This window comes from Apostichopus japonicus, chromosome 9 (assembly GCF_037975245.1).
Source record: "Apostichopus japonicus isolate 1M-3 chromosome 9, ASM3797524v1, whole genome shotgun sequence".
NCBI lineage: Eukaryota > Metazoa > Echinodermata > Holothuroidea > Aspidochirotida > Stichopodidae > Apostichopus > Apostichopus japonicus.
In genome coordinates, this window is record NC_092569.1 from 12,957,501 (window position 1) to 12,973,023 (window position 15,523).

A 15,523-nucleotide genomic window follows, 5' to 3' on the forward strand; every position below is an offset into this window, starting at 1 on the left:
CTGAACTATTATATAAGATATCGTAATGGGGACACGGTCATTGTCCCTATGTATACAGATAGAGGAAATTGGATGAGAACATATCAGTTCCATAACAGGGGGGATTTACAACTCCATACATCAGTGCAATTACATTTCTTTGTTTTTCATTTCTGTCTCACTTATTAAGTGTTACTTTTAAGGGAACCAATATGACTATAAATCATCATTTATCTCTCGGTCATTTATCAGTATTATTTCGTTCTTTTCAATGAGAATCGTGCCCATGGTTCTGCACTATTATATGATGCATGCACAGCTATCCCGTATCCCAATTCTATTGTCATCAATGATTACGTGGCCAACGTAGTCCAAATAAAAACGGAATCAAGATGGCTCACATTGAGTATCTAATATCTTATAATGTAATGTTAAGCTTGTCGATATCATTTGTTTTAAACAGGTTTTGTTAGTGTTCCGAAACTACAGTGAAAGGAGGAGATCCATGACTGCCTGGGTGGGGGGGGGGTGGGGGAGGCGATGGATTGCGATGGAGGGTGAGGGTAGGAGGAGGGGTTATATGTCGTTTGAAATTAACTTAAAGGCACTTTGCTGTGGTGCTTAAATCTACAATTATAGCTTTTGAAAACAAATTAAACAGCTGACAGAATATTTGATATACGTTGGTGTTTTTAATATCTTTCTTTATATAAAAAGTATCTTTGACTAAAATTATGTGGTTACTTAACATTATTCGATATAGTTTTAGATACCGCCATATCGGCACGATCATGAGAAAGCTTACAGTCTTCATTACAGTCGCAAATATATATATATATATATATATATATGTTGCATGCATATATATATATATATATATATATATATATATATATATATTGATGACATAAACTCGTTTCATCACACTATCAAATTCACTGCTGATTTTTCTGGACATGGCGTTCACTTTCTGGACACCACCGTGACCCTACAAAATGGTTCACTCAAAACAGACTTGTTCAATAAACCCACGAACAAGCACAACTACCTCTTACCAAGCAGTTGCCATCCACGTCACTGTACCAGAAATATTCCGTACAGTCAAGCGTTGCGCATTCGACGCATTTGCTCCTCTGAAGTCGATTTTGATTCACGCACTAAAGAACTGTCACAACACCTCCTAAACAGACATCTTCTCTATAAAACAGTTTCAATTCCTGCTACTCCTTGTCACTTTCGGTGATCATGCACTGAAGAAGAGCTAGTTTTGCTCGAAAGCTCTGCAAAAACCAAACATTGGCTGTTTTACTTCCAATCACTTACCTAATTCAATTATTGTATCTCACTCGAGATCCAGCCTTTCTCTAAATGCAGCATAGTTGTTTAACAGTTTTTCCGTTATTCCTATATATATATATATATATATATATATATATATATATATATATATATATATATATATATATATATATATATATATATATATATATATATATATATATATATATATATGTATAGTGTGTATATAGCTCACTCCGAGGACTTCCCAATGTTTGGTATAGATGGGACACGAGCCAAGATTTGAGCTCGTTCATTTTTCAGTTGTTTCTTATGTGTCATCAACTTCACTTCTTTGTAACTAACGTACGCCTACATCTCCCCTTTCCCTCTCCCCAACCTCCTTCCCCACCCCCACTCCACCACCAAAGAGAAAAACACTTTCTTCCGAATAACGGACATGTAGTAAAACACGTAAAAAAAAATGAAAAAACTCTACTTAAAATACTTGAAGTGACAGCACCATAAGCCCCCCCCCTTACCCTAAGCACAAATTCTTGATAATGTAAGGGAAACTCCTCCCACTAGAGATCAGCCAACACCCCCCCCCCCTTCCCAACCCAAAAATCGCCCTCTGGCTATGGACCTGGGTCTACAGTCATCCTGTTGATGTTTTCACCTCGATTGAGATTCAACTGATGGATACGATTTATACTATCTTCAACCCCCACATGTAATCATACCACCACTTCTTGTTTACCTTAAGCTTAAAATAATGTCCCTCAGTACATTTGGTATATAGCGTTTATGAATGGCTTTCTATAGTGTTTCTCATACATGCACAAGCGACTGGGACATCGATAGTGGTCACGTTATATTTCAAGAGACCTTCGACGCAACCGGACAATTTCAGGACATTCATTCTGTACTTGATAGGTCTACATGTCAAATGTCTATCGAGGCGACTGGTGATTGGATTCAAGCAGCTCACGCATCGGCAACGGGCCTTACTGATGACTGCGGGGAACCGATCGGCTTCATACTCGTTCTCATAGTACCACGGACACATACTATTACTCATTGGATCCACAAGGTATTTGCGGGGCGGGATCCCTTCACGGCAACTCCTAGTCTGTGCATCTGTACTGTAAGATTCAAGATACCAGTTCGGTATATTATCAGATCCAACCAATGCTTCGACGCCGAATGTTAGTTGGAAAGGGTAGAGCTCGTGTCTAGTCCTGAGGTATCTTTGACGAACATCTTGTTCCTGGAATGTGCATGGTAGGGTATTAGGTGTAGGCGTAGCCAGAGTGTGTTGGAACCAAGAGGTTATCATCCACAGTGTACGCACATACGTAAGAATATTCTCCTAAAAACGTGAAGAACAAAAAATCAAAAATCAAATTCGGATGCATAAATAACACCAAATTGACTATAACATATATGCTGAAATGGAGAGGAAAGAATGATGAAGTTACGGTGTACTCCACTTCCTCCAAGCCCCCCCCCCCCCTAGTTTCTTGCGGGTGTAGGGTATTTACTAAAATTGAGTGAAAATTATAAATTAAGTACCATGAAAAGGATTTACTACATGAATTCACTTTGAGTGGCTGGAATCATGTTAGAGTACTACATGAAACCTCAGACCGAAAGAATCAGTCTTAAGACTTCAGGTAATAATTGAAACCTCAGACCAAAAGAATCAGTCTTAAGACTTCAGGTAATAAATGTAACCTCAGTTTCAAAGAATCAGTCTTAAGACTTAAGGTAATACATAAAACCTCAGACCGAAAGAATCAGTCTTAAAACTTCAGGTAATACATGTAACCACAGTTTCAAATCAGGTAATACATGTAACCACAGTTTCAAAGAATCAGTCTTAAGACTTAAGGTAATACATAAAACCTCAGACCTAACGAATCAGTCTTAAGACTTCAGGTAATACATGTAACCTAAGTCTCAATGAATCAGTCTTAAGACTTCAGGTAATACATATAACCTCAGTCTCAATGAATCAGTCTTGGGATTTCAGGTAATACATGAAACCTCAGTCTCAAAGAATCAGTCTTGAGATTTCAGGTTATACAGAATAACCCCGGTCGGAAAAAAATCAGTATTAAGGGTTCAGTCTGAAAACACAAATCTTAAGACTTCAGGCAACACCAGTAACCGCAGTCAGTCCGAAAGAATCAGTATAAAGGCTTCATGTAATACGTATCGCTTGAGTAAATCAAAAAACTTCAGTCGTATAAAGCGTTTGATAATGCATGAAACCCTCAGTCTGGAAGCGGCAGTCTTAAAGCTTTTGCCAATATCTGCAGCCTCGGTCTGCATGCGACAGTCTTAAGGCTTAATGTAATCCATGAAGTACCAGTCTAAGAGCACCAGCATTGTCTTAAAACTTCAGGTAATGCATGGAGCCTCAGTCTGAGAGCTTTAGTCTTAAGCTTCATGTAGGACTGAAGTCTCAGTCTGAAAACAACAGTCTTAAAAGTAATTTTAGACTACTTTAGGCCTTTAAAGCTGTGTGAGATATATGTGTACATGGTGAGTAGAGGCATGGCTTTTATACAAGCAAAGGAAACCATGGGTTCATGTAATTTTGAAATCTACATGGTAGGGATACGGAAGTTTAAAGGTGCCATGAATGGTAAACATGTCACCTATATCCAATGCGAAGTATAGCTAATACCTGGTGAAAACTATACCGTAAGGTAGGTATAAGAGACCACATTAGTTTGACAATTTATGTTATAAGTCAATGGCGACATTTTAAATATGGAGTATGCCAGAATGAGTAAACAGCCAATTGATGTTAAAAACGAAGGTCAATAACTGAGAAAATAATGGGAAAGGAGAGCAAAGACATGAAGGAAGAGAAGCAAGTATCTATTTTAACAAAGGTCTATACACTGTTTGACGTCAACACTACTAGCATTGCATAGGTCGCATCACATGCATTGTAGAAATGTTTCTATTTTTCAATAGCTTGCTCTTTCTACTTTGTTGCGGTAGTTATTCGTAAAATCAGTATAAACACGATGAGGTCATCATCGTATTGCCAAGTATGACGTCATTTATCATATAGTCTAGAAAACATCCAACCACTCTTGCCTTGGGGTAGTCGTATATAATAAGAGGTCTGCACGTTTAATTAATATAGGTAGAAAGTATAAAATAAATTATTGGCTGATTATGCGGCAGTCAAACCTAGAATTGTATATACCATCGGTTGCATTTACAGTGCTGCCTAAACTATTTGCCCGACAACACATGTACGTGTAAATGTATCACATTATACGCGTTAACATTAAATTGGATTGATAGTGAAATAAAAAAAAGATCTTACCCCTAGAGCTGTTTAATATTCAGGGATGTACACCCCAAACACTCTTTCATCACCCCCCACTATCCCGAAGAAAAAATCATAAGAATTTTATAATATTAGCATTACCTTGCATGTCGACCTAATAAATTGATCAAATTTTGTCATGCTAATACCACGTATACTGTTCTCCCATTCTATGCTTCGAATCACTCGTACTGACAGTATGAACAGTTCTTAATCTGTAACCTGACACAAAGGTAACAGTTCATAAACAATGTCCCATTAATGCTATCGGCACAAAGCATATTTGCATAAAGAAAATTTATTGCACTATATAAAGGTGAATAAAGACTTCGGTGGGTATGCCTATATATACAACTGAATGATTTTCTTAGTGCATTGGAACTGGAGTTACAATACCCATTATGTTCTACGTTGTCTTTTATCAACGATTCAGTTAAATTCATCATAACTAATACACAAATAAACAATATATTTGTCCATAAACAAATAAGTGCATAATATGTGAACACGTGATGTTGTGACCCTATTCGTAATATGTCGTTACCCACCCATGCAGATGTTCAGTTAGTTCCTACCAAAAGAAAACAATTATTTAAAATCCTTGCAATATTATAAGATACCCCTCTCGGGTGTATTATTGAAGAAAATTTAGAGATAAATTTATTCCGCGAGAATGAAGAAAAATAGGAAAACAATTTTAACCAAACATTCAGACTGACAATTTGTATTACGTTAAAATATTATACAACAAATACAGCAAGAACTCACCAGTTTAGTCTTCGATGATGAAACAATAAGAGACATTTTGGTTTTCTTGTCTTCTTGATTTCTGCTCACGAGGAAATGAAATCAACTCTCTACGCAATCTCCTCAAAAGCCAAATATGAGATGGTTATTAACATAGTCAGTTATTTAAAGGACGCTTATATAGGATTTGAAATTGTTCTTATGGGGGGAATCCATGTTCTTTAAATAACTGCTTGATAAAATACTACTAGGCAACCGTTCAAGTGAACGTAATTGACCTATTACAACAGCTAGGGCCTTTTGGTTGTTACAAAGATTCCTTGGGATAACTTTCTTGAAAAATTCGTGAATATTTATTATTAATATTATAATTACAAGTCTATTTCTTGGCTTTCTGATGACTGGCAAAGAAAACGGAGAAATCACCTCTTGTATCTTTTCTAAGACATAAGATAAGCAGCCGGAAGTTATCAAAGACAGCAAAATTCTCAAGATCTCGCGGTATAGTTGGAAAGTTGTGTTAATTATAAAGCCTCATCGTGCATTCAATCTCGACGTTGTAAATAATACTATTTGATACTATTGTGTCAGTAGCAAATAATCACACAAATCAAGAAGATATAAGGTCCTTCTTTTTTGGTCAAAAGTTTGACCCATTCGCAGAGATCGATGGACAAACATGGAACCAAGACATTGTGCCCCAACAAAACAATTGTAGAGTTGGGTATTGGTAGTAGGTAAGAGCAAAGGCTTGGTTCAGCGTTTAGAGTGTCCACCTAACATCCTTAGGTTCCAGGATCAAAATTCCACCAGGAGACACATTCCTTGACCTATTCAAAAATCACTGCAAAGGTGATGTGCGCAGTCTTCCGTGGATTTGATAGTTCTGGTTTGTGAACATTGTGAAAAGGGGTTTGTTTCTGTTCTTCACTTGGTTTCGAAACAACTTTTATCATAATGGCTGCACTGCATTGATGTCGAATGGGGTGCCTTTACCTACCTCAGTATTTCAGAAAGTGGTCAGATGCTGTGGCATACAATCTCCTCCGTCGGATGGGGACGCGGTCCCGGGAACAGGAATGGGAGCGAATTCACACCCCTGCCTCGTTATCCTACACTGAAAACTTAAATTGGTTCACCGACTAACAAAACGTTAGTCCATCTGGTGCCTCTCCCGACTAACATAGCCTTAGTCAGTTGCTATACCGACTAATTTATTCCTTAGTCAGTTGGATTTCTTAGTCGGTCATCTTAGTCCGTCAGCTTAGTCGATCAACAATTTCTCAGTCGATAAATGTATATTAGTCAGTTACATTAGTTGGTGACATTAGTCGGTCTTTACCGACTAATTTATATGAGCCACCGACTAGTTTATAGCAGGTTTTACATTAGTCAGGATGGTGCCTCTCCCGACTAACCTTTCTTAGTCGGTATCGACTGACTAGTTGCACTGACTAGATTCACTGAAAGAATTAAACCCGACTAGTTTCACTGACTAGTATCACTGAAAGAAAAGAGAGCAGAAGAAACACAAATAATGTGTACGTTGGCAGTATTTATTTCTGATAAAACTTCTGATGTCTACAAAAGGCTGACTTTCGACAGATAGAGAAGAAATCACTGTAAATAAAATCTGAAAATCTGATTTTTTTTCCAACAAAGTTAAGACAAGTTAATAGATCAAACATGAATCGCAAAAGTATAGCACTGCACAATAATGCAAAGTTGAATCTTGGGCAAGGGTTCCTCATGACTTTCGTTTTAAAGTGGTACCCCAAATCGACACCAGTTAAGTCTTCACGAACAAAGAGTGTTTCTCTTAACTACAAATGGCCTCCCACTTGTCTTCAGGAAGCCAAAATCTGCACCATTATTGACCTGTGAACAGAAAATATGATATACGTGTAAGCACAGATACAGATATAGCACATGATAACTCACATTATCATAAACATACATTTACATTAAAATTTTATAACATATTGGGAGGTATACATTTAAATCTAGGTCCCTCAAATTATAAGCCAGGAATAGCAGCTTTTACCAAATTATTATTAGCTTTGCACAGCATAACACCAAGTTATTTCTCAAAGCTTAATAATTATGTTAATCATGTTAATAATGATCCCAATAGACCGGGATCCCAGAGGGTTTGGTTAGCTGGGAAGGTAACCAATTGCCTTGTTCATCACAATGTTCACAGTGCATTCCTGTATATGAAACCAGACGACTGGCAAACCGACTGTGGTGGGTGTGGCTGGGAGAGCAATTTTAAAGTCACCTGATAGCTAACCTAGATCAGTTTTCATGGTAACACATCAAAGTAAGTACAATATGTCAGGTATGGCCCCAAGAGCAACAAATGGCCATTGCCAGTAATTATTGGTGGTGGGGTACCCCTGCCAGTGATCTATAATTGACCCCACAAGGCTGACCTAGGTCAGCTCATGAGGTAACCACTTGAAACCTACTGGAAAATGTTGGTTAGGGCTTCAGATACAACTGATGGGCATTGCCAGTAATTTTTATTGGTGGGGTACCCCTGCCAGTAGACCCCCAAAATGCCCATCCCCCATTGATCTAGATGAGCTCATGATGTAACCAGTTGAAAACTACTGGAAAATGGTATCACTTCATATGTAAGGGATGGGAATTTCCAGTAATTTATATTGGGGGGGGGGGGGGGGTACCCCTGCCAGTAGACCTCCAAAATGCCCATTCCCTCATTGACTTAGGTCAGCTCATGAGATAACCAGTTGAAAAATTACTGGAAAATGATAGGTATCACTTCATATGTAAGGGATGGGCATTTCCAGTCATTTACATTGGTGGGGTAACCCTGTCAGTAGACCCCCAAAATGCCCATCCCCCATTGACCTAGATTAGCTCATGAGGTAACCAGTTGAAAACTACTGTAAAATGATTGGCAGGATTCTATATATATGTAAGGGATGGGCATTTCCAGTAATTTATATTAGTGGGGTACCCCTGCCAGTAGACCCCCAAAAAGCCCCCCCCCCCCCTCATTGATCTAGGTCAGCTCATGATTTAACCAGTTGAAAACTACTGGAAAATTATTGACAGGATTCTATATGTAAGGGATGGGCGGACTCTGGCAGTGGTGGCCCACCAATATAAAATACTGGAAATGCCCATCCTTACATATGAAGTGATACCTATCATTTTCCTGTAGGTTTCAACTGGTTAAATCATGAGCTCACCTAGGTCAATGAGGGGATGGGCATATTGGGGGTCTACTAGCAGGGGTACCCCACCAATAAAAATTACTGGCAATGCCCATCCCTTGTATCTGAAGTCCTAACCAACATTTTCCAGTAGGTTTCAAGTGGTTACCTCATGAGCTGACCTAGGTCAGCCGTGAGGGGTCAATTATAGATCACTGGCAGGGGTACCCCACCACCAATAATTACTGGCAATGGCCATTTGTTGCTCTTGGGGCCATACCTGACACATTGTTCTTACTTTGATGTGGTTACCATGAAAGCTGCTCTAGGTTAGCTATTAGGTGACTTTAAAATTGCTCTCCCAGCCACATCCACCACAGTCGGTTTGCCAGTCATCAGGTTTCATATACAGGAATGCATTGTGAACATTGTGATGTACCAGGCAATTGGTTACCTTCCCAGCTAACCAAACCCTCTGGACTCCCGCTCTACAGATCAGTGAAAATTTGACCAAACTTATGAAGCTTGCACGTAAATGATATACTAGACTGGTTTTTTTTTAAAACAGGTTATGAAAAGTATCTTAAATATCATTAAACAGTTGGGTACAATAGTTAAACTCACTCTTCCATCTTTTTTCTCTATGGTACTTGTTCCTTTGCTTTTTGGACTCTTGGATAAACTCTTTTGTTCTGCGAAGGGTACCAATATATCATCTTAAAACATGTCTTTAAGCCATATATAACACAGTTCTCCTCTTCTGTTGTTGCCTCCACACTGGTGTCGTACATCACAGGAAAGCTCACCCTTGACTTAGATATTTGGCTTTTCAATTCCTGCTGGAAGAAAGAAACAGCAAAGTATTCATCATTTGAAAAAAAAATAAAATAAAGTTGTCACCACAAAGTTATGTGAGATTTGCTTCCACTATAGTCTCAAAAAACAATCCCAAAGTTTGAAGCAGACTGTATAGTGTGAAAATTTGAACGAGAGTGTCATCACCATTGCAACCAGAATCAAATGCCCAGAATACAGAGATAATAAAACATGGGCTAAATCTTTGTTTGTTTTTATGATCTTTAAAAATATAAAATTTTAGAAACAGAAATGCACTGAGCCAACTTATTTATAGGCCTAATCGTTTTTTGTTGTTATTTTGCTTGCTCACATAACAAGCCTGTTTAGACCTAGGCTAGAGGAGAATCAGTACTTTGTTCCACTAAGTTTGTCTTCGGTCGTTTTGATATAGTCTTACTAGTAGTACTAAAGTATATAATGGACCGGCGAAGACTAGAGAATACCCAGAGTTTTAGCAACTGCGTTACACTGTATCATCTGATCTATTATTATAGTCTCAAAAAACAATCCCAAAGTTTGAAGCAGACTGTATAAAGCTGAAAATTTGAACGAGAGTGTTATCACCATTGCAACCAGAATCAAATGCCCAGAATACAGAGATAATAAAACATGGGCTAAATCTTTGTTTGTTTTTATGATCTTTAAAAATATAAAATTTTAGAAACAGAAATGCACTGAGCCAACTTATTTATAGGCCTAATCGTTTTTTGTTGTTATTTTGCTTGCTCACATAACAAGCCTGTTTAGACCTAGGCTAGAGGAGAATCAGTACTTTGTTACACTAAGTTTGTCTTCGGTCGTTTTGATATAGTCTTACTAGTAGTACTAAAGTATATAATGGACCGGCGAAGACTAGAGAATACCCAGAGTTTTAGCAACTGCGTTACACTGTATCATCTGATCTAGTATTTACGCCAATGAGTTTCATTCAATCTAGGATCAAAAAGAGAAAACTAATTAATCTTAACCTTTAAACTTTGCTACTAAACAGATATGCTTGAATTACAAATAAATGTCAAAAAACATCATAATCTAAGAATCGATGCTTATACATATACATAAACAGAATAATTTGAATTCGCGCAAGTGAACCCTGCACTACATTGGACAGAAAAAAAACGTGCAATTAGACCAAACTAAACATACTAAATTTTCCGTTACTTCTACATAAAATATCAATACAAATACAACAACTTACTCTTTTGGCAGTATACTAAAAGCACATGTTATAATAACTTCAGACTATCAAGCTTTCCTGAGAAAAAACGGTTAATACTTCTTACAGTAAGCAAGTCGACCGTGAAGGAATGTCGCAATTGTTTCCTGGGCGTGACCGGAAATTAAATACTAAAAAATGATAAATGAAAAGGTTAAATAGAACTGAAGCGTGCATCCTGACTGCTCGCAACATATAATACCGTTGACTAGCCAACATAATTTGTTCAGCCTACTGTGACTGTACGTTTGAAGGTCTAGCCTTGCTTATTCAATATCACAAAGCCTACCCATTTAGATTCACATGGGAAATTACAGGAAATCTTTACCAAATGAGTGTAGACTTCAAATAAACTATTGAGCCTTATAGTTCCAGCATTTGTTTGGGAATAAATAAGAAGATTATGTGCCACTGTTCAATCTAGCCCAATACACACATAACACATTGTTAATTGGTGTTTAGGATGCACACTTTAGTGTTGAGAATGCACTGCAGTACCCAGTAGAAGCATATAGGCTACTCACTGTCATTGCACTTGTGTATTGCGAAACGCCAACGTGACAACGGTAGCGTTACACTAACCATAATACAGTACTAGTGCCAGTGGCCTAACAATTAACTTTAATTTTACCTTCAAGTTAAAGGAATAACAGGTAGGCCGATGATGCAGTTAATACCTCCATTCTTCTAAAGACCTTCTTGGGTGATTTACGGTTGAAAGTTGCTTAGAGTGATCGTATGAAACTATGCCAAGCCCAGCAAGCTGCCGTTGCCTCTCGGTTTCCAAATTGAAGTGAATCGAATTGGGTTAAAATACATTAGTCCGTGTCGACACCGACTAAGCTACGATTATGGCGTAAATCGGGTGTCCGTATCGTTCTTAGTCCATGGGTTAAATTACCTTAGTCCGTCGCCACCGACTAAGCTGCGATTATATTTTCCTTAGTCAGTGTAAACTAACTAAGAAGCAGCGATGAAACAAAGATTTTTGCTAGTCCGTGTGCATTGACTAACGTTACAGACTAATTTAACGTTAGTCCGTGGCAATATTGACTAGTTTATTTTTTCAGTGTATGATCACTTATCGAAAAGAAAAGGCTTGAAATAAGCCGGTGTTCATCCACGATCTAACACGGATCTAACATCTCAACTAAGCTCCTGTAAGGCTTCCTCATCCCTGGGTCTCTAAACTTAACTAAACTAAACAAACAGTTCGTGTTTATAGTGGAATGCAGTAACGAGGCCTCGCAATGACCGACGAAACCAAAAGGCAAATTGCCTTCTCAATGAATCGTTACTGCATTCTGTCATTTCTGTAAATGTAATTTCACAAAATACCCTATATTGCTCCATTCAAACCTTGCAAATTGCCATTGTCATTGCCATGTACCGTGCCATTTCAATGAAAAAATCAATGCAATTTGTAAGTTGGCATGCTTTCGATTTTAATTCGAGCCCTTATAATTTAAACCGATAAAGTGGCATTTTGTTTCAGAGGTCCACAGTCATTTCATGCATATTAAAGCTTGACTTGAGCCAATGAAACATAATAAGTTTATGTCGTAGACCGTTATCCATCCAGGTTGTTGGTCTATTCCCCTTTTAATTTTCTTGAAACTGACCGTTTAAAACTGCTCAAATTAGTCAGTTAAAAGAACTGTGCTTCTTAGTCGCTATAAAACTTAATAGAGCGTTGAAAAATAAAGCTCATGAGTACTGAATGTTTGACGATTAGTATGAAAACCCGTAATCATGGTCGTCTATGAGGAATGTGGGGATTTCCTCACTATTTTGTCAAAGATACGAGTAGATTTCGTTGCACCCTCCCACCCCCTCTATCGTAGCAAACATATTCATTCACTCAGAGAACCCCATTGATATTTCCATTGTTCAAATCCATTTACCCTAACCTTAACAGACCCCTTAACAACAGAATTCTTCTGACGTCTGACTTGAAATCCATTTATTCAAGTTCTAAGTCAGAATACACACACTCGTCGACGCCAACGACGTAAAGGCATTATGTCATCGAACTTTGTATTTCCGTGACCATGTTCTGACAACAGGAAACATCCACATGTGCTACTGTCTAAAGTTCAATGTTTCAAAGCGGTGTGTTTGGGTGGGTGTATGTGTGTGTGTGCGGCCTGTGATAAATTACCTCTCACATGAGTCTCAAGACTCAGAAGAAATATATCGCTGGAGCCCAAAAAGACAGTGACTAGCACCAGATTTCAAAGGTGAAAGGGGAAGAGGACAACTTTTGTAATTCAACTGCCTGATTGAAGGTAGGCGCTGAACTGATATGGAAGGACCAGAGGCGAATAATGTATTTTATAAAGATGGTGTGACGGTCGCAGAAGCCGACCCCCCCCCCCCAATGGTGCATATGTGACGGAGGATTATCTAGACAATAAATTAAGTCAATTAATTCTGAACGCAAGGTTTGCAGTTCAAAGTGGGGTGTTACACCCCTCTCAGTGGTCTAGTAATTCCCTAATGAAGCATTGCATGTAAAGACATTCCCCCCTGAATGACAATGTAAGCAAGGTGGAGGGACATGGTCTCCAGCGCCACTGCAAATACGTTTCACATGCCTGGCAGTAATTAAACCACAATTCATCTTCACCTCTCCCATTCCACACCTTCCATCCCTTTCCATCCCTTTCCACCTATCCCACATCCTCCAAATTGCTAGTTAATCGGCCAGTGTAAATAAGTATTAAGCTAACCGACCGGTCTTTCTATAACATTTTTTTTTTTCTTCTGGATCCTGTCTCCGTCTATCAACCTTCTTCCTGTTCTTATCTTCTTTTTATTATGATTATTATTAGTACTTAAGTTGAACATGATCTTGCTTAGCAATATTCGAGAATAAGTACGTTGTTGAGGATGTCATTTTCGTTTGATGAATGGTATACATAGATATTAAGAAAGTAAAACAAAACGGCTCTTATTGTCTTTCCGATTTTATTTTTATCAGTTGATATTGACACCGATGTATAATTTCATTATCACGTTTTGTTCTTTTGTTTCTAACGAAAATTCATCAGGTTTGTCTTTAAGGCACGCCTTTCCCTCTCATCTGGACAGACTTCCGCTGCTCGGGTTTACAGACATTTAACACATAGAAGCCACTTCCGGCTTGTCGCTTGGCAGCAATTTGAAGACCAACACTTCACCCAAAAGCGTCAACCTATACTGCTATTTTACGTAGAGTCTCAACGGTAGTCAATGAAGTGTCCAATTCATGTTCAAATTGTAAGAAAATCTTATAATAAAAATTAATTAATTAATACACAGGATTGCGAGCCACATCGAAGGGTATATGTATGCGGAATGGAAAGCCAAAAAGGAATTTTTAACTTGGTTCCACAAATCAATAATTGTAGCTGCTCTTTCTGTACTGTTGGGACGTAATAACACTTAACCGTGCCTATATACGGAACTATACTGCACGGTTAACGGCGTTTTCAATGTGCAAAGTGATTCAAATGAGGCTTTAAACTGCTCAAATGTAACCGAAGTTTTCATCGATCGGTATAGAAGATTACCGCTAGACTGCGTCCATCCTTTGGCATTTCACTGGCAGTGACACAGACGGGCCATAGCCCATGGCTTGCCTAGCCTAGCAACAAGTTAAATAGTACAAATATAACTATAACGTTATCTTTTGCAAATTGGTATTAAAACTACAGTAGTAACTATGTAAAGGCTACATCCAATTGCTAGGATTAAAAAAGTTGCATTCATTCAAGTAATTAATGGTGATAACAAATTTTGTTGCGAATGAGATGACAGTCTTCTGTTGCTGTTTGACAGTAGGCCTGTATAGGCCTAACTGATTTGACATTGCCAATTAAGAAGCCTAAGATGCAACCCAACGGAGTCCCTGTAACTTCTAAGCAAATGACGATGAAGATTCAGTGATTGTGTAAAATGTATACATCCTTTTTGAGGTTATGAACTGTTAAATTGTATTTCATGACAACTTAACGTATGTACATGTGACTCACCATGCATCACCGAAGACATCTGAGAGTTACAAAATGGAGATTAATTTACAAAGTGAAAACAATATAATATTACCAAAGAAAAAGACTACTTACAAGTAGACTGTGGCAAACTGCTAGAAATGCTGCAATACACGTACTTTATAGGCCTTCATCTATAAATGGTGCCTTGTTCCATTGTAACTTAAATAGTCTTCAATAAAAGCATTCACATTGTTAAAACTTAGAAAAAGGATGTCAATCATTGTTAAGTGACATATTTAAAAGAGCCTATAACCTTTTTTGGTGGAGAGGGGGGGGGGGAGGGGCGGAGTTGGAGAGTTTTAATAGTAATAATAATAATAAATAACTTTATATAGCGCTTAATACATCGTTTCAAAGCGCTTTACAAAGTAGGAAAGAGACAAAGGAAACCAAGGGGGAAAAAGAAACAAGGAATCAAACAGAAATGTGTTTAGTTGTCTCTTGAAAATACAAAAGGAGGGAGAGTCACGAACGTGAAATGAGGTTCGTTCCAAAGAGAAGGCGTAGCGACAGAAAAGGCACGATCGCCATAACAAGTGCGGGTACGTGGACCAGGAGTAAATAATTGTAAATGCGTATGATAGGAAGTGCGAAGCGTAATTGGTTGACCGACGCAAAGCTGGTCAATGATATAATGAGGGGCAAGCCCGATCGCTTTGTAGGTGTGAAGTAGGATCTTAGATAGGTTTAAGTTTTTTTCCTTCTTCCACCTTGACTTATCATTTGTAAATATGTATATACCTGTTTCCACTTGGAAATTTGATATGTCAATTGAAAATAGTCAGAAATTACAGAGAAATATATTTTGGGAAATTCTATCCAAAATGGTTTTGGTATTGTCCAGCATTTGAAGACTTAAATTGCCATA

At 38.0% G+C, this 15,523-nt stretch overlaps 1 protein-coding gene across 1 annotated transcript; it reads right to left on the reverse strand.

Annotated features, from left to right (window-relative positions):
* Positions 1 to 1,913: 1,913 nt before the first annotated feature.
* LOC139973078 (interleukin-17C-like) lies at positions 1,914 to 5,514 on the reverse strand. The gene is made up of 2 exons (XM_071979468.1): positions 5,381 to 5,514; positions 1,914 to 2,629 (listed from the first exon to the last, which is right to left on the reverse strand). The coding sequence occupies exons 1-2, from the start codon at positions 5,414 to 5,416 to the stop codon at positions 2,063 to 2,065; spliced, it is 603 nt and encodes a 200-aa protein (XP_071835569.1). The 5' UTR covers positions 5,417 to 5,514; the 3' UTR covers positions 1,914 to 2,062.
* Between the last annotated feature and the right edge of the window lie 10,009 nt (positions 5,515 to 15,523).